The 23297-nt window shown below is 46.3% G+C and overlaps 1 protein-coding gene and 1 long non-coding RNA gene across 3 annotated transcripts; one reads left to right on the top strand and one right to left on the bottom strand.

The window, feature by feature from the left end:
- Window positions 1-552: 552 nt before the first annotated feature.
- Window positions 553-23045, bottom strand: LOC124850817. 2 transcript variants are annotated; one of them, XR_007031754.1, is made up of 6 exons: window positions 22908-23045; window positions 19898-21703; window positions 19451-19604; window positions 3268-3343; window positions 881-993; window positions 553-664 (listed from the first exon to the last, which is right to left on the bottom strand). It is a non-coding gene; the product is annotated as an uncharacterized LOC124850817 (long non-coding RNA). The 2 variants fall into 2 exon arrangements; XR_007031753.1 differs by lacking the exons at window positions 553-664; window positions 881-993; window positions 3268-3343 and having other exon boundaries at window positions 18294-19604.
- ntn5 (netrin 5) lies at window positions 5790-20813 on the top strand. The gene is made up of 7 exons (XM_035651389.2): window positions 5790-5914; window positions 12202-13688; window positions 13777-13965; window positions 15766-15915; window positions 18620-18670; window positions 19737-19817; window positions 19913-20813. Exons 2-7 carry the CDS (start codon window positions 12212-12214, stop codon window positions 20482-20484), a joined length of 2520 nt encoding a protein of 839 aa, XP_035507282.2. The 5' UTR covers window positions 5790-5914; window positions 12202-12211; the 3' UTR covers window positions 20485-20813.
- Window positions 23046-23297: the final 252 nt, after the last annotated feature.

Genomic DNA, 23297 nt, shown 5'->3' with positions numbered 1-23297 from the left:
TTGTTTGTCTGACCTGCCTGCCGAGTGGAGCCCACGGACCCTGTGGAGACTCTGACGAAGCCTCTGCAGAGCAAAAGTGTCTGGAAACAGGAAGTTCCATCATCAGAGCATCATCTCTCGACTGATAGTTGCTGACGGCCGCCACCTAGTGGCTTCACTTTGTTTTACTTGCACACACACCTTGCCATACCAGTGTGAATATAAAAACAAACATGCTTTTGCACAAACATGATGGTATGTAGAGAATTATTGGTAGAATAGCAAGAAAAATGTATTAATAGAGCAGGTTTCAAAACAAAAGAATATAGTAGAAGATAAGGGAGATATAATACACTATATATAAAAAACATGCATACATATTCTATCTCCCCAATGTGTTTTTAAGATTTATCTGGAGCAGTTATTTTCATTAGAGGGAATAGAGAAGAGGGATTAAACAGGAGCTATGAAACTAACTCCCACTCATGAATGACCAGGCCTCTTTCACTGGGCCCACAGTGCAGATCACATTATCATTTTTTGGCTGAGAAAATAAAAAGAGGAAATTGTAATTTCAAAGATCTGTACTGACCGTGTGTGTGATCCAAGGCTCAAGCTGAAGGTGGAGGACTTTACTCAGGAAACGTTGGCGTAGGAGCCGTCCAGCGTGGAGTCCGTAAAACATCTGCACAGAGAACAATCAGCCTTATCAGATTAAAAATTCCGCTCTCGGCGTTTTTTACTATAACAGTAATTTTGCGGAGCTTTTTTTTTGGTAATAATTGGATACAGGAACCGGAGAGGGATTTATGCTGCCACCAAAATGTGATCAAAGGAAGTGGCTTTAGTTTGGGATATTAATTGGAGGAACTACTGTAGACATGAAAGACACAGGAATCACCCCTGGAATAAAAATCCATGAAGGGGGAATGATGAGGTCACGGTCTGAAGAGGATGATGATGATGATGATGATGATCACCCAGGAGATGACTTCCTCTCACTTTTCCAGTTGCCTGAACAGAGAGAACATGCAGAAACAAACTGTTTATTTAAATATACTGTACTTGAACAAGCAATTCATCTAATATATTTTAAAAAAAAATCTAAAATATATTTGGTCATTCAACGGGAATATATTTTTAATTTTGTAAAGTGTATAATATTTTATCATGTGTTATTTAAAGGATTTAAAGGATTATCTTTCTTTTTTTTAAGAGATGGAAGGTGGATGCCAATAGCAGTACTGGGTCCAGCCACAGGAGGGCGCTGAGGAGCAAAAAACAGTACAGACAAAATGTGTGCTGTGTTTAGTACTGACCATATTTAACAAGCACTTCTGTATGTTATTCATAATCAACTCATTTGCTTTTCTCAGACTTTTCTCAGATAGTTGTTTACGGTTAATGGGCTCCTATTTAGAATTTGACATCATGTTATCGTCTGAAACGTGACCATAATCCTACACAAATCCATTATTTGGATATTCTTATGGTCAATATTGTGTCAGGTGATGAAAACAAATTTGTCTTGACAGTGTGCACCCTAATTAATTTCATTGTGGTCATGTCTTTGCAGGACATACTCTTTTTTTTCTTGTATGCTTTTGGTCAACTCTTTTGCCCAATTAAACTTTAAATATCAATATTTGCGTGACTTCCTTTGGAGATAAATCTCCTGCGAGACACTGCTTCAAGACCAGACACAATATCTTCTTACAGTAACAGAGGCAAGTTCAACAGGTCAACAAGTTGAGTGATTCCACCCGTGCTGTAGCGTCTACTTTTTACTCTTTCGTTGGACACACTGCAAAAGCTGCGGCACCTTCATTTTTCCCCTCATTTTTTTGCAATCAGGGCTACGCAAGTTGAAACAAAAGGGAAATAACTGCTTCAATTTCTGTGCTGTTAGTCATTGGATAATGGACACAAACGTAAACTGGCACGTTACAGTGTGTACGAACACATGGCTGCTCTTGGCCAAAGTAGCCTCCGTTCAACTACATCTTTAGAGCCTGTTTTGCATTTAGAGATGTCTCAACCATAATGATATAATGAACAAAAAGTACTTTGTGCAATGATCAACACCTGCTGGAGGAATTTTATTCTTGCTTCTACCTATTTGTCAACACGAGCCATTTGTCATTTATCTGCTTCCCCCCCCCCCCCCCGAGGTTGATGTCGTTAAAGCATCGTGAGCAGAGGGCAGAACCACTCCGGACATTTTGGCTGTGCTTCGTTTCTCACTTGACTATTGTTCCTTGAGTGCAACAGGTTAACTTTGCCGTTTATTGTTCGAGTGTGTCTCCGGCGCAGAAAAACAACAGTCTGCTCCCCATCCTCCACCCAGCACCTGTCAACACTCGCGCCAGAGACGAAGTGAGGGAAGCGGCGAAAAACAAAAACACTGCGTCTGTACTCATGGAAACCACAGTCTTTTTACGCTCGGCCATTATTATTATTTTTTGCCAAAGAGCTCAGTCGTGATTCTTTGTTTTTCTTTCTTCTTGTTGCATTAAACCAAGAATAATCAATAATATGCTCTGTGCAGCTTATTAAGTTGCCATTTTGGGTGTTTTTGATGACGTTTCAAGATGGAAGGATAGAAGTGTGTCCCGTCACATCCTTCCACTCCAACACTGGAGGTCAAAGGTGATATGATCTGCGGGCAGATCTGCTCCGATTGGAGGGGTAAGTTCCTTGGTGGGTCACAATTTAAACACACATCATTTCTCCAGTATCCTGCAAAGATGGTACTGAATCTCCTTTTTTAAAAAATCCATAATTTCTATATTTGTTTGAGCACAGACTCAAGGGGTTCAATGCCTGATCCTCGCGTCTGCCCATAACATGTAAGACTAAATGTCATGCATCCACAGGGAGAAAATGTCAGATCTGTTTCATGTTCTTAATAGTTTTTGACAAGTTATTATCATTATCATTTTTGAGATTTGGGTCCAGAATTACACCTATGTACCTAAATCCAATAAAATCAATCAATGTCACAATTTGGAGGCTGTGAATTAGTTTTGGAGAAAAACGTGGCTTGTGCTTAATATTTAAACTAAGAAACATAATCTTTTCCATTACAGTTGTGAGCTTTACAGTTGTTTGCTCTGCTGTTTTGAATACATGTGTACAACAGTTTCATTGACATGTATTTGTTCTGTCTGGTAACACTGTTGGATAAAATCATTAATACATAGACTGAATAGTGGAGGGCCCAGCATGGATCCTTGAGGTACACCTATGCTATTAATCTGTTCTCTGAAGAGGGAAAGATTTTATTACCTTTTGTATTGTTGTTCTGGAGCTTTGCCGTGAATCTTTCCTTTACAGAGTTTTGTCTGGTAACACGTGTTACAACCTACAACAACACAAAAGATGCATTTAAGTGTTTGTGAGAGTGTTTAGGGGTTCCTTTACTTGTGTAAATGAGAAATAAATGTAGATTGTGAATGTAAATAAGTATAGTTTACATAAAATTGCATTCTTCTGCTCCCGTCGCGTCGTTAAACCAAAGTACACTGCCACATTGTTGCACTTTAATGTTTAAGCACGGCTAATCCATCAAAATCGACGCCCATGTATTGTGAAATCTGCTCTTATTCTTTCATGGTGGCTTGATGTTGACTTTTATAATTACACCTCTGCGGTATTTTGCTTACTATGATTTACGTCTCTCGGCACATTCTTAGCCGCAGGGTTCAAACGTTGGCAGCGCAGGGCGCCTGTCAAGGACCACCTGTACTATTTTATCAAGCACTACGACATTTTATATCTCATATCAAATCTAGCGAGGATTTCTGCTATCAATTAGCATTTTGTGTTATTAAACGCGTTCACTAAACGGTACCAGCGCGCCTCCACCTCCATCTCGGCTCACTGAGATCTCCTGTGCCTTTTGTTTTTCGTGCTGCCAAAGTGCAATATTGACGCATAAACGTGCTGTTACACCCCACAATTTTCTTTATTGCACTTGTGCTGCGTCCAAGGATAGCATTTCTTAAGTGCACTGTAACTACTTGACACACACACACACACACACACACACACACACAGAGAGAGAGCACACCTGGGGAAACATTCCTCGAGGGAAGTCATCAATCAGTTTTATGGCTTTCTCTGGGAAAGTTTCCTCCGTGCTCCAATCAAGCATCTTCTCTCCCCGCCTCCCCGCCCTCCCCCCGCCAACCCTGCGACTCGATTCCCTCTTATATTTCCATCTGTATCAGTTTTGCCTCACATCTGAGAACGATCCACTGCAGCCAATTAACTTCAACCATTATTCTTATTCCACTGAGGGATAATTGGAGCAAACTGGAGGGTGAGATCTCTGCCTTGGACGATATGAGACAAGGCTACAGCTACCGGCCCCTCTCTGCATCCTCAATTTGCCTGCCAGTGGTAATAAACCTAAGGTGGCGGGAAACTGCACGGTCTAAAGGCACTGTCCTAACAAGCCATGAAATGTTGAATTGAGTTTTAAAATCAAAGTTCTCTTTTGAAAAAGGGAAAAACTGCCATACAGCCAACTTGATTTTGTATTTTCTCCAGAGCTTGTAACAACAAAATACAGATAAATCATCCATTTTCAGATCAATTCTGACACTCAGCTCAACATGCAGCGGCTGTGATGTGCTGCCAATGGTGGGAGAAGAACTCGGATCCTTTGGAAACATATTTTTCTTATCGTGAGCAGCGGGTTCATGCAAGGACACATTTTTCTCAACAGCTTTGGTTGACAGATTTTTGGATTTGTGTGTGTGTGTGTGTGTGTGTGTGTGTGTGTGTGTGTGCTCATATCGCTGTTATTATATAATGTTGGGCAAAGCATCATTCTGGATTTTTCAATGAAGGAGAAGAGAGTAAATGTCATTTTTAGAATTTCTATAATGGATAAACCATATCAGACACAAATGATATTTATGTATTTATATATATATATATATATATATATATATATATATATATATATATATATATATATATATATATATATATATATATTGCATATATAAGGAGTTTTTTTTACTTTGATTGTTGTTTATTTAGTCACAATGTGTGTTAGGGAGAATTCGGTAAAAAAAACTTGTATTAGTATTATGAAAATGTAAAATAGCCTCTTTCAGAGTTACATGTTGCTATTGTTACAGTATCACTGATCCATGTAATTTTACTGAATGTGCAGTGAAGACATTCCGATCATTTTACTTTTACATTAATTCCATTACGAAAAGAAGTTCTAAAAGTTTTGAAAATATCATGAGTAAAATCGAAGCTGTATAATCAGTAGAATTTACTTAAACTATAAACCTTGTGGGATAACAACTTTAAAGTCAGCAGAAGACAATCATGCAGACAAACAGCCCCTGAATGCATCGTAACATCTTTATCTGCAAAGTGACCAAAAATGTGTTGGAGTAAAAGTAAAATATGGGCAAAGTATAATATAATAATGACAAAAGTATAATTAGCCTATGGAAAAGGGTTAATGTCTCAATTTGTAATATTACATGAGTACATTTACTTGATATAGTTGGGATATATATAAATATGTGTTTCAGATTCACATAAAAAATCCCAGTACATTTTTACATTCTATCTGTGACTGGACTTTGGAGGAATACATTTTATAAATAAATAATCATTGACACATGCAATATATTGTTCCTCTTCTCGGTTCGGTTACAGGGAGAGACACCTCCTCCCGGCTGATCCCGTTCATTTTGCCTCACATCTCCCTCCTTACCCCCCCCCCCCCCCTCTCTCTCTCGGTGTACTTCTGTCCCCCTCCTCTGCTCCACCGCAGACGAGCCGCCGGAGCCGGAGCCGGAGCTGGAGGTCCGGACACTTGCCGCAGCTCCTCTTTTTTTAATGACCGGGAGGCACAGAGGAGGACGTTTGAGGAGAAAGGGGGACCACCGGGACGCGCATGGTGAGCTGAGCACTTGTGATTTATCTGATCATCTTTCTTTTTCCAAATGTCCACCGGCGGCGGAGACTCGGAGACGCTTGGGGAGCTTTTGGAGTTTCGCCCTTTTACGCGCCGAAGTCGCGCGTAAAGAGGCGCGGCAAATGGACGGCGAGGATAAGCTTGTAGGGCTTTCTTTTGTGATTGAAAGCAGAAATACACATAAAAACAAGTAAATGCAATATTTGTGCCTTACAATTACATTAGAGGAGCGTTTAGGGCTGAGTGGCATTTTCTGGCGTAAATTTGATTCTGTATTTGGGTTTTTTTTGCTGCACAATTTATCCTGAGTTGTTCAGCCGACGTGCGCGTGTCAGACTCTTTCTTAAATGTCCTGATGTATTGGAATAATTTTTAATCACACAGAGACGTTTTGAGGCCCATTGTGATATATTTAACGAGCCTTCGCTGCAGACACTTGTTGGACTACGGTGCACGTTTACTACAGTTTTGTTTATGAAATCACATGACCTTTATACATTATTTTCCTTATATCAAACCTATTGATCCTAAATTGACATTTTCAGTGAGTTAAAAAGGTGTTGTTTTTAAACTAAAACGACTGCATTTTGACTCATTTTGACTCATTTTGACTTCCTGTCCACTCCCGCACAGATAGTTGTACGCACGTTGCCGCCGGGGACAAATCCCACCGATTCCATCATTATGATAATTGTCCAAATTGCATCTGAATAGATGTCTGTCACTGTGGATCAAATGAAACACATAATTTCAAAAAAAAAAGAAGAACAACATCAATTACGAACAGGACAGCGTCGTGGCTTTCAATTAGCCCAACAGATCCCGCGGAGTAATTGGCTCCAAACGCGGACACATGCTCCTAATTATCAATCTTCTTTTCTTCTTTTTCTTTCCCTCTGCTGAATCGGAATGGAGTTGTGTTTGATCAGGAAGTCGTACTGTAAATATTATGGCTGCCTCCCGGGGGGAGAAGGCTCGGCACAAGTGCAATTAGCTCCGCGGAGTGGATGTGATTAGGCTCCGCGGCTGCTGCCAGAGAAAATCACGACCGAACACGACGGACGTTTACATTTTAATGAAGCGTGGCGAGCGAATCCTTCTCATTATCCTCATTGCTCTAATTATTATTATTATTATTATTATTATTATTATTATTGGTGCCGTTGGTCCTTTAAATGCAACGCCGACCGCAAAAAGCTGCGTGTGACTTCGGGCTGTTATGCGTTTCTGTAAGCTCCTTCTGCGGTCAATTCGTTTTCCCAAGTTCCCTCTGCAGCACTTGAATCCAAGGGAATCTACACTTAATTGATACGTTTGCTCCTTCCACTTTTTCCTTTTTCTGTTCTTTTTTTCTTAGGTTACAGGTGCGTAAATGTCCTGGTCAGTTAAATTTCCCAGGCCCTTGAACGCAGCAGGCAGCTGTGGAAAATGAATTAAAACAGGCTGTTGTTGTTGTTTCTTTCTTCATTACACACATGATCTTCCAATCGTGTTTAATTATAATGAATTAGCTGACATGGAATAATGGGAGCCCTTTGTTTCTTTTGGATTTGATTAGAGCCCGACCGATGTGGATTTTTTTTGGGGGGGGGGGGGGGGCAATGCCGATATCATACTAGGGAGTACAAGATTCCCGATACCAATACATGGGCCAATATATATATATATATATGTATGATTCTAAGATGACTTTATCAAACCTTTATGACAAAGAAATGTAATAGAGCCTTGATATTTTAGTTTAACCATAAACTTTAGTTTAAAACTAGTAAAAATGACGAATACAATCATATAGATAGAACTTGAATGAAGATAAAACATTTATCTTACTTTAAAATGTAAAACATAAATGCACATTTGAAGGCTCATATCAGTCGGCCGATCATATCGGCCGATGTCCCGATAATACCGATCGTGCTCTAGGTTTTGCTCTTCCTCATTAACGTGACCCCGTCCCAAAGCAGAGGCCTCGCTCTCGTTTCCACCGGCCCCCCCCCGACCGCGGTTGTCTTTGGCGCGACTGCAACACATTAGAATCCCAATGATATCATTTCCATCTGTTTTTCAATATCAACACTGCGCAGAAAGCCTCTTGCCAACTTGTATGAGGCTATAAAGGGCAGGAGGAGGAGAGGAGGAATGGGGGGGGGGGGGGGGGGGGGGGTTATGTGGGATTGACAGGAAACTTAAATATCAAGTGGGTGACATGTGTTTTTCTTATTCAAAAAAAAAAAAAAGAAAGAAAGAAGCAGGTCTCAATGCAGAGGCAGAGTCACCGTGCATGTATCTGCGGCGGTGCATTTGGGCCCCCCGCCCCCCCCCCCCCCCGCCCCTGCACACGCACCGGACTGGCCGGTTCATTGGCGACGCAGGGCTTTGAAGGACAGAGTCCGTTTTCGGCTAAAGATACGAGCGGCGATAATCCATTTTGTGCTGTCTGTTCTGTTGCTTCCACCTCCCGGGCTGCCCCACTAAAATTAGATTATTACACCTAAAAGAGAGCTCCCGGAATCCGCTCCGTGTGGAATAACACACACACACACACACATGGGCTTCGACTGTGCAGGCCGGAATGCCGTTTGGGGAATACAGACCGCATGCGTAGCCCCTCTCTTCTCGCCCCCCCAGTGTTGTATTTCTGACCGGCTGAGGACAATTGCAAATTAACAAAGGTGTCAGTGTGGTAACATGCGCCAACAGGTGCCTCGGTCCCGCTTCAAACATGTGGGCTCCAAGAGAGGGCTCGTATAATTGATCGTATTTATTTAAAGGCCTCGGCGTCTTGGGGCGGAGAGCTGCAATGTAGAACCCCGGGGAAATCTTCCCAGCGACCGTCGCTGCCCCATCTAAAACTCCCCTTTGAGCCGCACAGCCTGGTGTTTATCTCAAATGAGACAACACGATCTGGTCTTATTTGAAAGTCGTCGCCGAGTAGCCGAGCGATTTTTTTGGCGGGAGGCCCTCGCCCCTGCTCATGGCGGCACAAAAGCCCGCTGCCCATGACGAGGAATGTTAAAACGTGCGAGACGGCGCCAAATCCAGCTCATCTGCTCGGCAGAACAGCTCCGGAACCCAGACAGGCCCACGGCTCGAAAAAAAAAAGTGTGAGCCGACCGCGGTGAGTTAACGGGTAGTAAGAGAGAACGCCAGTCCTCTTTTCCTGTTGAATCACAAGAAGTCAAAGGTTTTTGGCGAGAGCAATGACAAAATCCCACGTCGCTCATGAATCGTCTTTCAAATCTCGAGTTCTTTCGTTTCCCGCCGTTTCCTGCTCGATTGGTTCCCTCGCGACGTGCATTCGAACTACGACACCAGACACGCAGCACGAGAATAAATATAGACAACAGGCACGAGGTGCAACCTAAACAGACAGTTGCGGCTGTTTTATCGCTACTTTTGTTAATATGGACGGCTTCTGATGGCGCCACTTCACTCGGGAGGTGAGAGACGTAAGTTTTCCGTGGAGACGTTTCCACCGCATGTTGGATCTCGCTGTGAGACAGTAATAAGCGAAATAGGAACACGTCTGCTTTTTCATAAACAGCATAAAAGACACACTGAACAATCCCCGACGCGTCAACTTCAGTCGTAGATTCACAATGAATGAAGACCGAGCGAGTGCCGGCGCACGGGGGGGAAATGCGAACCGGCTCCGAGCGCGAACATGCGCGCCGGCGCTCTCCTCGCTCTCCTCTCCTCCACTATGCTGTAAACATGCCCCCAGGTTGTCAGCAAGTATTTTTCCAGCCACTCGCCAGCCAAGCATAGCTGCGTCCACAGATCACCCGCCCGGAGATTTAGTTGATCTCATCATGCCACAATTTGATTGTATAAGCTTTTTTTTTTTTTTTGAAAAGACAGAGACTGCTGCCAAGTTATATTTTTCAAAATGCATCACCGGGTGTCTCCGAGGGTCACACTTCCGAGACCTCAATGGGAGATTTCCTGGTGGGAAGGGGAAGGGGGCCGATGGCCTCTTTCGCCACGCGTGCTATTTGTAGCCAACACGCAGCATCTTGACAGCAGAAGTGGTGTAGGACACTCCCGATGTCCAGGTTTTGGACACTTTTGACACGTCCCCGGGAAACGCCGCTCATCTCCCGCATGCTCTCCCCATCGGCCCGGCCGCGCGGGCTCTGCGGAGAGCGGCGGGGGAAAGACAGTTGCAACCATATCCGGTGGGTTACGGCGGCGGTGCCAGACAGACGATCGGGTTTCAGAGGAGGAGGAGGAGGAGGAAGAGGAGGAGAGGGAGTGGGGATTTGGCCCAGTGGGGCGCGTTCAAAACCCTCAGGGGCCTCTCGCGGACGAGCATCCATTTATCAGAGTGGTTGCGACGGGCCAATGTTTTAATTAGTCATGTAATGTGACAGAGACGAGAGCAAGTGCAATGTCATGGGAATGTTAAACAACGTTGCCTCCCTTCTCTTCCAGTGTTTCACTAGCCGGCGCTCAACTTATCATCCCCCACCTAGAATGAATTCTTTGGGTTTTGCTCTCAAAGCTCCACGACTCCCCTGACGACCTTTAACCGGCCCATCCGTGATCCCCTTTGACAGCGTCTTCGTTTCTTACACAGTCAAGACTTTGCACCCCCCCCCCATCCCCAATGAAACCAGAGAGTTAATTAATCACCCGATCAGCTTATAAGTCGGGCTTTTTATCAGTGCGTCCAGATTCCCGCGGGACGTGTCTCGACAGGAATGACCAGCCGAGGCATTCTGGCCCCCGAGGAATGTGGCATCAGGGTCCCGGTCAGACCGCTCATCGCTGCACTTGCTGCCTCTTCGAAACTTCACGGAAAGCAGGGTCGCCTGCGGCGTCCGATCTTCGCCTTTGTATCCTCAACCTGATCCGTTTTTTTTTGTTTTTTTTGCACCTCCTCTGTTTTGGAGGTCAAGACCAGAGCAGTTTATTTCCGAGTGTGTGCCGCGGTCCTCCTCGCGGGCCCCCTCTGAGCTGTGTGGTCCCCGAGGGGAAGCCTCATATTTCGGCCGCTGGCTAATTGAGCGGGATGACGAGGCCGGAGAGGCTCTCGGCCCCCGTCCTCTCCTACGGGTTTGGTTTATGCAGCCCTGCTGACTTTGCTGTCAGTGTCAAACGCTTGTTAGGACACCATCAATCTCGCAGCAGTTAAGAATATTCCCAGAGCAGAATGAAGGGGGCAGGTGATAGATGGACGGGGGGGGGGACAGTGGAGCAGGGGGGGGGGGGGGGGGGGGGGGGGGGGGGGGGGGGGGGGGGGCGTTGTTTGAAAATGCATAAGGGAAGGGAGTTATTGATGAGAAAATTACTGTCGAAGGAAGGATAACAAGAAGGAAAAGTAATAGGAAAGTAACAAGAATGACCCTAAAATGGAAGCATCAAGTGTTGAACTCTCTCTGCACGAAAGAGTGGCCTGGGGGGGGTGACCTGCTCCTGGGTTAAGTGTGAGTTATTAAAAATAATAAACAAGTGGTTTTCTCACAAAGCACATTCATTGTTCTTTGTGACCGCCTGCCAACATGAACGCAGCGTAATAAATTACTCTCATCACCAGTTGCAAGGGACGGGGAAGGGATTTGTTCGCACTGCGGGCGCACACAAGTCCGGGTTTGTCTTCGCCGCGGAAGTCTCCATGTAGGGGCTCATGTCGAACACCCATTTTGAGCCATTAATCATTCGCAACCATCCCACACACTAATCTTCCAGCTCCTCTTCTTCCCTCCCCTACTCTTTTCGGCCTATTTCCTCGTACCCTCCTTTTCTGCTCACTAACGGCTCACACTCTGCACCGAGCGACGGTAAGCGATTTGAAAAGGAAAGCCATAAACGTGATGGATGTGCTCCAGCCCAGGGTTTAGCCCCAGCTGTCGGGCATGTTTTCTGTCATTTCGGACAGACCCCTCTGGGAGCGTGCCCTTCTTCAACCCCCCCCCAACTCATCCACTCTTTTTTCGGAGGGGGCCGAGGAGAGTTTTTTGAGTTCTCAAAGGGCCGTCAAGGTCTTGGGTTCAAACTAGTGGCTGACGCTGCGGTGAAGATCGGAGATTGCATTTTTACGGGTTGAGCTCTTTATTGGCATCTACCGAAAGCCAATAGGGTGCAGTCGGAGGGATGCAGTGAGCCGGCGTTGTGTGTTTTTAATAAAGACACAGGTGGTCAATCTTGGAGTTTCCTTCTTTGGCTTTAAACGCGAGTCGTATAAATCAATCAGGTTATGTTTTTTTTTTATGATCGCGCTCCCATGGTTTTCTCTTAAATGTCATCTCTTTTTTCTCCCTCCACAGGCTCGATGACATGATGTTCCTACCCTTCTCCCCTCCCCCCTCCACGTCTTTTTTCCCCGTTTTCCTCTTGCTCCTCCTTTTCCTCCCTCCGTCCCTCGTCTCCCCGTCCCTTTTCCACACCCCGCTGAGCTGGACTTCGCCTCACGACCCCTGCTACCACCTGGACGGCCGCCCGCGTCACTGCCTGTCGGAGTTCATCAACGCTGCCTACGGGGTCCCGGTCCATGCGAGTCACTCACAACGCGGGCCTGAGTATGACAACAGCAACATCACCACCTTGACGGACCTTCACAACCCTCACAACCTCACCTGCTGGATGGCTCACAGAGGCACCGACGCCGGGCAGTGGGTGCTCACGGTGCCGCTTGGCCGCCGCTTTGAGATCACCTACATAAGCTTGCAGTTCTGCCAGCAGGGGGAACCATCCGATCCCATCTCCATCTCCGTGCTCAAGTCGATGGACTCCGGGCGCACCTGGAGGCCGATGCAGCACTACTCCAGCGACTGCCTCGGAAACTTCGGGCTGCCCTCCCAGACGGTGGCCCAGACCAGGCATCAAGAGACGGAGCCTCTCTGCTCAGACCCTCGCCCCCTGCAGAAGCAGAGGGGGGGCATGGTGCTGGCCTTCTCTACCTTGGACGGACGACCATCCTCTCCCGATTTTGACCACAGCCCCACCCTCCAGGATTGGGTGACGGCCACAGACATTCGTGTGGTCTTCCATCAGGTGCCCAAAGTTGTCAAGACGAGCGGCTCGAATAAAGACGACAGAGGGCAATGGCGCGACGGTGCGGAGGATCACAGAGGTACTGGGCTTATGAGGTGGAGAGCGGGCCACAAGGGTCGCACTGAAGAGCAAGTGGACAAGTTAGACACAGATAATACACTGGCATTTTTTGACAGGGAGGCAAAAAACTCGGAGACAAGTGGGAGGAACAGAGGAGAGAAAGTGGACAAACACGGAAGGAAGGGTCATAGTAAAGGGTCAGGTCAAGAGGAAGATGGACACAATGTGACCAGCCAAGAAGGGGGGGATGGGTTTGGCCTGGACACGCTCATCTCTTCAAAGAAAGGCCGGAAAGGTAGAGGGCAGGGCCACAAGAAAGAGAATGACCACTGGCTGCCGTGCCCCAACGGCGGCTGCAACTGGACAGTGGAGGGGCGGAGCAGGGGCAGCAAAGGGCGGGAGCTGAGGAAGAGGAGGAACAACAATCTCAACGCGAGACAGAGAGCCAGGAATCTGCAGGTGGCCACGCCCGCTGCCGTCGTCTCTCCCGCCCACGGCCCTCTGGGCCTCTCCGACGTGCAGGTCGGAGGAAGGTGCAAGTGTAACGGACACGCCTCCAGGTGTCGCCGTGACGACGCGGGCCGGGCGGTGTGCGTGTGCGAGCATCACACGGCGGGGCCGGACTGTGACGTGTGCGCGGATTTCTTCTTTGACAGGCCGTGGCATCGAGCTACACCCACACAGCCGAACCCCTGTGTCGGTAGGTCATTTTTGCAATTGTCGCCCACCTTTGAACCTGAACACTCAAAAATAAACTAATGCGAGAAAACCTGTCGTCCTTTCGCCAGCCTGCGAGTGTAACGGCCATTCAGACAAGTGCCGCTTCAGCATGGAGGTGTTTCAGCAGTCGGGCCGACGCAGCGGAGGTGTGTGTCAGAAGTGTCGCCACCACACGGCCGGACGCCACTGCCAGTACTGCCAGAATGGATACACCCGCGACCACGGCAAGCCTCTGAGCCACCGCAAGGCCTGCCAACGTCAGTCACTACGCGCATGTGTGTGTGTGTGTGTGTGTGTGTGTGTGTGTGCCTGTGTGTGTGTGATTGGGCTTGGGTCAAGGGTAGAAGCACATTGTTGTTTGTGTATTTGTGTGTATGCATAAATATGTTACTTTACCGGGAAGATGAAAGGCAAATCATAGTGTGGGAGACAGTGTTTATGTCTGACAGTCTGAACGCATGTCTGTGTGTGTGTGTGTGTGTGTGTGTGTGTCTCCGGGCGTACAGAAGTGTTTATGGGGTGGTTACATTGTGAGAGTGGACAGCTATTCATACACAGAAACACACACACAGAAAAAAATCCCACTGAGCTGCCACCTGTATCCCCCCCCCCCCCCCATCGTTACCACCGGTTGGCATCTGCCGTGACCCCCGACCTTTGACTGGTCACATGTCCTAAGTGACTGTGACACTCTGGCACGCTCGTGTGGAAGCTCGACCACGGGCCTAATATATCCAAACGTTAACGGGCCCTCCTTGAGCTTGACACGCGGTGCAGGGAGCTACAAGCAAACATCTTTTTTCAAGATGTTTGCAATTCACAATCTTCCGCCCCACCGTCCTGCATCCCAGCTCCAATTTTCAAGTGGCTCTATATTTCACAGAGTTACAATTTCGGAGGACAGCGGGCGCTGTGATTACTCATGTTCTCCTCTCAGGATGTAAGGACTTGTGTAAACATTGCCAGAGTGTGTGAACAAGAGCCGGGGCTTCCTGCCTCTGTCTGTCTCCTCTCATCGGGCCTCATCCCGTGATAGTCGTGGTAAATAAAAAGCTTTGCGGTGTAAACCGCGGTAAATCCAGGCTGCAATCATTATACAGCGACACAACGGACACTTTAGACGGAAGAGAAATCAATTTAAGCTCATGATTGAACTCGAACTATTTTTTTTTGGGAGGGGGGGGGGGGGGGGGCCTAAACTTGTCAGGAAAACAATGATGGAAATAAGTCCAGGACTTTATTATTCTACCACTGACAGAGCTTGGTATGTCGCAAATGTATTAGTGTTGTCGGTAAGCCAAAGCATTGATGTGATATTCAGTTAATACCCTCATGGAGGAATTTGTCTTTGTTTATCCATCAGTACGGCTTAAGAATACCTTCCCCGGTGTCAGCGGAGGTGTTGTGTCTCGCTCAAGGACGCCGCCTCGAGACAGATGCTGGCTGTCATGCAGGATTTAAACCTGGGTTCTGGCGTTGACGGATGGTTGTCTTAATCCGGCCGGTTGCACAGTCTTGTGTTTTGTTCGTCTGTCGCATATTTGAACATGTTTTTTTTTGGTTTTTTCGCTTAAAATATCGTCCACATGTTTCTATGTATGTCACAACTCAACAAGTGTGCTTTTCTTCTCCACAAACGTCAGCACTAGTCAACCAAAACACGCCGGCTTGGCTCCAGGCCTATTTCATATTCATAAAAATGCCACGTATTAGCAACCGCAGCCTTCTCCGACTGGGCGCTGGAATCCTTTAAGCTGCGACAAACACATTTTTTTGGGGACTTTTCGAGCAACACCTCAAACCGTTATGCGTAATGTGACGTAAACGCACTCACAGAGTCCGGAGAGTCCGCTTCCACTCCACACAGCATCTTAGCATCTTTCAGCTTATTGTTTTGGCTTTAGGGGCAAAACAAAATTCACGGTTTCTGTTCACTCCCGAGGGCAAAAAAACTTTTTTTTTCACAGGTGTAAATGAGAGGGACAGACCCAGGAAGACGAACGCTACAAAATACAACTGAAGTAAGACTTCCCTAATGTTTTCCTCATCTTTTCCAGCGTGCCATTGCCACCCTCTGGGAGCGGTGGGCCGCTGGTGCAACCAGACATCAGGTCAGTGTCTGTGTCGAGACGGCGTGACGGGCCTCAGGTGCAACCGCTGCGCCCCGGGATACAAGCAGGGCAAGTCCCCTCTACGGCCCTGCATACGTAAGTCAGAAGCCTTCAACGTGAAAGCGACAGTTTATGTGCCTCCCCGTGGAGACTGTCCTTCAGAGAAACGAACCGCATTGGCACTAGTTGGTTGTTTCGACCCTTTCACGGAGACGAACGTATGGCCGTGCAAATCATTGGCGGTTGTTTCGGAGAAGCAGAGTTGGAAGGAGCATGAGGTTTTGGCGCTGGGGAGGAGGTGGCCGCTGCTGATCCCTCCCGACAATGACCACAGTCTTCCCCGAACGTTCACCGGGCCGTTTGAGTCAGTTGAGAAGACGTTTTGACAATTTGTTGTTTAGGTTGCACGACCTTTCATACGGATGTTGAGTGGCCGCACACGACGCACGCTGCCCCCGACGCACACGTTTTCAGTCCTGACAGAGTGACCTCATTAGTTTCTCCTTCAACCTCATTTTGCCCGCGGCCTAAACGGATAAGGCCTCCTACCAAGAGCCCTGATCCTTTATCAAACGGTATCTCAATTATAAAAGGGGCCGCTGCAGTCCGGCCTAAATTGGCCCAATCTCCAAGCATGTCCCCTTTTCATCATCCCTGGAGACGGTTTCCATAGCAGCGTTAACATGAGCTGACCACTACAGGGAAACCTCATCTCCAGCTGACCTGGGATGAGGGACAGATCAAGTGGATCGCTGCTTCTCCTATCTTCGCCCGTGGCCAGCGCCGAAGCCTCGAGCGCCCCCCCCCCCCCCCGAGCGCTAATCCACGTGCGCTCGCCGGGCGAATCGCACGAGTGCCGACAACTACACAGGCACTAACGCTGCGTAAGCCCCAATCAGGTGACATAGGGAGCCGGCAGCGGCGAGCTTCACACCTGTTGTGCGGCTCAGAACGCCCCCCCCCCCCCCCCCCCCCCCCCCCCCCCGACATCACAGGGCCCAGACTCATAACTCTCCCAGTGAAAGGAGTGAGTGAAAGAAAACCTTGTTTGTTTTTACTGCCAGACCATCTCAGGCTATGTATAGCATCTCTGACCGCCGCCCCCCGTCCCAGCACCAACACATCCAACACCTCGGCTCCTCCTCTCATCAGACGGACCAAAAGGCACGCAGCCGCCAGGCTAAACTTAAAGTTCGCTCCCACTGAAGCCTTTTGTCCGAAACCTTCAGCAGCTCAAGTTGAAGTTCACAGAATCAAATGTGCGTCGAAAGGCGATACACTTATTTTCTCCACATAATTTTGTTATCATTACTATAACAACTTTTTGGGAAAACAGCCAATCTCCTGCTCAAGCTATCATAGAAAATGTTTACTTGTCGGACTTCAACAGAGGTTGTAAATGAATTTATGTATAAATATTAATGGCAGAAGGACAAATAGACACATTCAAAACAGGTATATTTAACTCCTGTGAACTGTGGCATGTAAATGATAAAAAAAATTTAGTTCATTTTCTCCCCAAAAAAAACTAGTTTAATGAGACAATAGACAATTCCTTTGCCCCCTAGTGGTTCCAGGTGGTATTACTGTTTGGTCACTGTCGAGAAGACGCCGCGGCAGCGAGACGCCGGAGAGGACGCGGGTACCCATCCTCAGGAGCTCCTGAGGAAGTTGTCGGCATCAATAGGTGACGCAGTTCCTCTTTGCCAGTAAAATCGTGTCGACATCTTTCCACGAAAACCGCGACCCGGTGGCTGAGAGAATAACGCGGTGAAAGCAAGGTTTCTATCGCCATTACACTGTGCAATCAGTTTCAACATCGTAACGACAAGTTTAAGCAGAAAAGTTGACTATTTCCGCTTTAATAGACTCACATTTTGTTGGTAGATACTGACTACTTTCTCCTAACGTGCTGAAGACTATCCAAAGAAAGATCAGAGTTGGACATTTTTTTTTAAACAGCGTTGCTTTGGTATCAGTGCTGAAACTCTGGTGACGTGCAGGAATCAGTAGCTCAACACATTTAAAACGATACTCAGGTCTGATCTGCGCACACAAGTTCCCTCCCTTGCCTCATCATGACCTCTCACGTATAGAGTATGTACTGTACATCCACAAACACCACAGTGATTTCCTGGCTTTTTAAAAAAAAAAAGGGGGGGGGGGGGGGCAGTCAGCTGGATGGGGGGTGTAGGGTGTCACTGGCCCAGTTGTGTCAGAGAGGACGGGACATGAACAGAGCGTGAGCCCCGGGGTTACATGGCTGCACTGTCTCACACACACACACACACACACACACACACACACACACACTCTTTTACAAGAGGCCTGGATAATGTATGTACAGACCAGCGGGTTGTTCATTTTCCACATCCACAAGTTCACACAAACAGTCACACTAACTTTATTGGACTCTGTAAAATGTTGGAGACAAAACCATGCACGAAGCGATGGTAGGATGACTAAAGGTGAGAGTTTGTGTCTTTGTGCGCTCGCTGAGCGTCAGGGAGTGTGTGTGTGTGTGTGTGTGTGTTTCTGGCCCGTAAAAGGACCACACAAACAGTCAGTCTGACACTTGCTTATCTTCTGCACCGACATGCCTCACGCACTGCGAGGAATTCAAGCATAACAAACCAAAACCCCCACACACACACACACACACACACACACACAACGGCATCAAGGCTGACAGCTTGTGTGGACCCACGCTTGTCTGTGTGAGAGTGTGTGTGTGTGTGTGTGTGTGTGTGTGTGTGTGTGTGTTGCTGTCACCTGTCTGAAACTGTGTTTGTGTTTGCAGGAATTCAAGAGGTCGCTCCGACCCCAGCGTTCCAACCTCAATACAGCATAGGTGAGGAACGACACACTCTTTTGTTTTAATCCCTTCAATACGTTCCTTTAATATTTGAACTTTGGCCATAATATGAGTTTTGTTCTTGGGCCCTTATATCTCTAAATGTATTTACTCCCTGTGTACAGCAATATTGGATTTACATGTGATAAAATACCTTGATTTTTTTTTTTTTATGCTCGCAAATTCACTGGATTAAACAAATACTAAATTCATGGCTGGTTATTTTATGTACAAGTTTATACAAAAATAAAAGTTACAAATTACACACATGCCTGCCCCTAATGTAAATTGTATTTATGTTATAATAAGCTACTTATTATTTAAGTCCAACTTCTGCTTTTATTTGCCATTATCTATATCTGTTTATCTCTTTTGATATTTGTTGTAAAGCACCGTGTGACTAATTTAAGATTCTAAAGGTACTAGAGCAAAATATACTTTGTGTTAGACTGAAAGAATTAAAATATTCAAAGCTACTTCCAGTCAAAGGGAATAATGTTTTTAATAATGCTGTCATGAAAACTAAAGGAAAACGCACACCCATACTAGAGATGCAATATGTCGCAGCTTGACGAGGAAGTCAAAACTCCGACAGATATAATCTGTCCACTTTTAATTTCGCCATATCGTCCCACGAACGACCCTGTTTTAGTCTGATAAAGTTTTTTTCCACGTATCCGTCCAACCCCGTTGATGTGACCTCATGTACAACACACGGATTCATGGCGCTTCTGCGGAATCACATGTCAAAACAATAATCTTTTAAACAGCGGGGACCTTGGATGGGAAGAGTTTTTGGGATCCGGCGGGCTCCCGCGCAGGCTCGTCGTCGTCGTGGTCGTCGTGTGGCCGCCGAGCACTCCCTCCTAGTGGCCGCTCGAGGAATGTCCCACCTGCTGCACTCGGGGGCTCATCTGTTAGTCACAGGATACTGTGATGACAAATAGAAGCAGCCATATTGTAATTAGGGGAAAAGACATGTGCTGATATGCTTGCTGTGAAATGATACCCTCTCATTTGATGCGTCCTCCCTCCCTCCCTCCCTTTCTCTTTGCTCTCTCAGCGGAGGAGTGTCTTTCATACTGCCAGCCTTCGCAGGTCAAAGTCAGGATGAACCTGGAGACCTATTGTTTCAAGGACTACGGTCGGTGTCATTTTACTTTTATTTCATTTTAACAACATGATGAAAATCAAAGTTTAAAATGATTAACGTATGTTCTGCACCTCTGTCTGCCTCAGTGCTGAAGGTGCAGGTGAGAGGGATGGAGCGTTCGGGTCCCTGGTGGCAGTTCTCCATCTCCGTCCAAACCGTCTTCCGCACGGGGTCCCCGTCCCGCGTCCGCAGGGGCGCCCACTCCCTCTGGGTCCCCGACCGTGACCTCGGCTGCGGCTGCCCCGCCCTCCACGTGGGTCGGACTTACCTCCTGATCGGCGCAGAGGAAGGGGAGCGCGGCTGGGGCCCCGAGGAGAGTCGCCTGGTGGCCGACCGCTCCACCCTGGCCCTCCAGTGGCGGGAACACTGGAGCCCCAAACTCAGGGGCTTCCGGGGGCAGGACAAGAAGGGCCGCTGCCCTCCGAAATCCCCCGACAGCCGCCGCAGGGAGCCCTCGAAGCCACAGTCCGGCTACATCCCACCTCACCTGCTGACAGAGAAGGACACTGGCGGCGTGAACACACACCCTGTGAAAGTGGACGTGACTCAGACCGCAGCGGAGCCGCGCACACACCCTCACGCGCAGGTCGAATCCGCAGCGGAGACGCCCTCCCCCACTACTCCTGCTCCGGTCTGCTCCACCCAAGGTCCTGGATAAGGACAAATTCTAGGAGAAAAAAAAACGAACAAAGGATCACTGAGGTTTTTGACCTCAACCCTCCGCCTTTCAGGACAGAAAAAGATTTACTATAAAGGAGAAGAACGTGCTTCTCCGTGTTTTTTCCTCGTGCATCTGTCGGCGTTTGTGTGCACTTGGAGGGCAAAGGTCAATATCGTCGTGACGGTGCGGCACAAAGTGGTGAATAGTGAAATATCTAGAATGCCCGCCCAAAACAATCGGTGCCATGTGAAATATTAATCGTAAGGATTCGAATATTTTCTACGAAAAGTTTTACTTGAAAAAATTAAACTCTGACTGAGCGGCCACGCGGTATTTTTGTCTTACAGCCATTGTTGTTGGATTTCTTCATGTAACGTACACCCACGAGGAAAAAGGTGAACAAAATATATAACTTAAGGGTAAACATGCTTCCTCACATAAACACATTTTTTTTCTCTTATTTAATAAAAAAAAGAAATAGTCTCATCACATGAAGATTTTAATAGAAATTGAGCCAATACAATATCTTTGACTTAGTTTTTTGATTGTTCCAATTTTATTTGGAAAATAACACTAATATATTGTAAATTCACCGAATAAAAATAGCTTTAACACAGAGAATAGTGTACTCACATCACAGTTACCGTTAGTTAGATAGGAAACACTCTGAATACTGCACTAATAATTTGTGAACTCATATTTAACGCTAGATTTATTTGGGACACGTTTGCTTGTGATGGTCCTTTTCAAATTACTTCCAATAGAAATGTTCCATTTTTCATGTGGTAGCAGTTATGATAAAAGTAATGCGAGCCCCAGGTCTCTCTCACACACACACACACACACACACACACACACACACACACACACACACACACACCTTGCATTCTGTACAATATTTTGGGAAATGGACACTTATCTGCAATCTGCTCCCTCGCTGGACAGCTGAGGTGGAGACCAAACTAACCTCAGACGTATTTTCTAACCGTGCAGGAATCCTCTGAGAGTCACAAGCCTCGATATGGATCTAAAAAGCATCGGCCTGACCTGTCGTCGTTGGCTTCTGTTGCCATTTGGGAGATATGGCGTCAGAGGCCCACGGGGAGACGGTGGCTGTGGTGTCGGGGTGTAATGAGACAGATGGGGGAGCTCCGATTTGTTGAGCAGCCACATTGTTTTGGAAGCGGCCGTGTCTGCGATTGGTGGAGCGTGAGGCCTGTGATTGAAATTGAAGAGAGAAAAATAGACCCGCTGACTGACGAGTGCTCGGTGTGATTCAACATACACTGAGGAGAAGGGGTGTGTGTGTGTGTGTGTGTACGTTTGTTTTTGTACAGTGGTGAGGACAAAAGAGTGTATTTGTTCTTTATCCAACAGTTTTACAGTCATGATTTGTACAGTTTTCAATTTTTCCCATGGAAACTGGGGGGAAAAAAGAACCATTGCCGAAGAGATTGTTTTTTTCAAGATTTAAGATATAACATTGGTTTTAAAACTTTTGTTGAGAAGCTCTTTGAAAAAGAACAAGTTAGGCAATATAAATATACAAATTATAGAATAAAACGTGTGTTTACAAAGTAAAATATACAACAATGAAATAAGAATACTCCGTACAAAGACATTGGAAAAAAACTAAATATGAAAAACAGTGACAGGTTGAATTCTTAAATATTGTAAAGTTACTACACTTGTAGTGTGTGTATATTCTTCTTCTTCTTATTACTATAATTATTCTAATAATAATTATTATTATGCATATATATTATTGTATATTACACAGGGTATTCAGGATGATTCATTTACTTATTTATTTTTTATGTGTTAAAATAGTTCTAAAAATAATTAGTTATAATAATAAGTTAGGAGGCAATTTAATTTTTTCAGTGTACAATCTGAGGAGGGCAAATAGGACCTACTGCTTTTCACAATCACATGTATATTCTTTTATTGGAATCATAGCATTTTACATTCATTATTCTACTGACCTAAGGTTTTGTTTTCAGAAAACTGTTGGCAGGTCAAAGCCGGGCTAACAGTTTGAGATGTGATATTTTGATGGTGAGATATTTTCTAATCCTGGCTTGAAAACGATAAATACACCTGAGTCATAATTAGCATATAAAGAGAATATAATATTAGAAAGTCAGGATGAATCTGTTTACTCGGCAAGACATTTATGTGAACTTAAAGCTGCTATTATCATTATTTTAATTTTACTTTTTTCACATGACAAAGGGTGTGAAGGAAGTTGCTGGTAACAACAACCCACAGAGGTTTCAACACTGCAGCAATAATTTTTTGGGGGATTGTCTGTGATAGTCCAGTGTTAATAATATAGGAAAACGTGTGTGTGTGTGTGTGTGTGTGTGTGTGTGTGTGTGTGTGTGTGGGTGGGTGTGTGTGTGTGTGCAAAAAAGCACCTGCTGTGTTGCGGCAGGAAACACCTGTCGGCGGTCGTCTCCCCGGCGCAGCCCCCTGTCGACATGAGGGTTTGATCCTGAAACTCCCCAAACACACACACTTACACAGACACTAACAGACAACTTAAGCCCGCGGCTCTCTCCGCTGCTCGAGCGCGTTCTCTGTGGCTTTGCTCACGTTAAAACCGACAACACACACTTTACTGAGGCGCAGGAGGAGGAGGCCTGCAGTTCTGGTGGCATATCGCAAATGGGGAATCAGCTTCGGTGTGTGTGTGTGTGTGTGTGTGTGTGTGTGAGTGTGTGGCTTTATGTTTACAACCTGCTGAGGCTACTTTTTACGAGAGGTGACTCCTCCTGCACTGCAGCCAGAGCCAAAGTTCAACTAGG

This window comes from Scophthalmus maximus, chromosome 12, assembly GCF_022379125.1.
Source record: "Scophthalmus maximus strain ysfricsl-2021 chromosome 12, ASM2237912v1, whole genome shotgun sequence".
In the NCBI taxonomy this organism is placed as follows: Eukaryota; Metazoa; Chordata; class Actinopteri; order Pleuronectiformes; family Scophthalmidae; genus Scophthalmus; species Scophthalmus maximus.
This window is presented reverse-complemented; position numbering and strand designations above follow the sequence as displayed.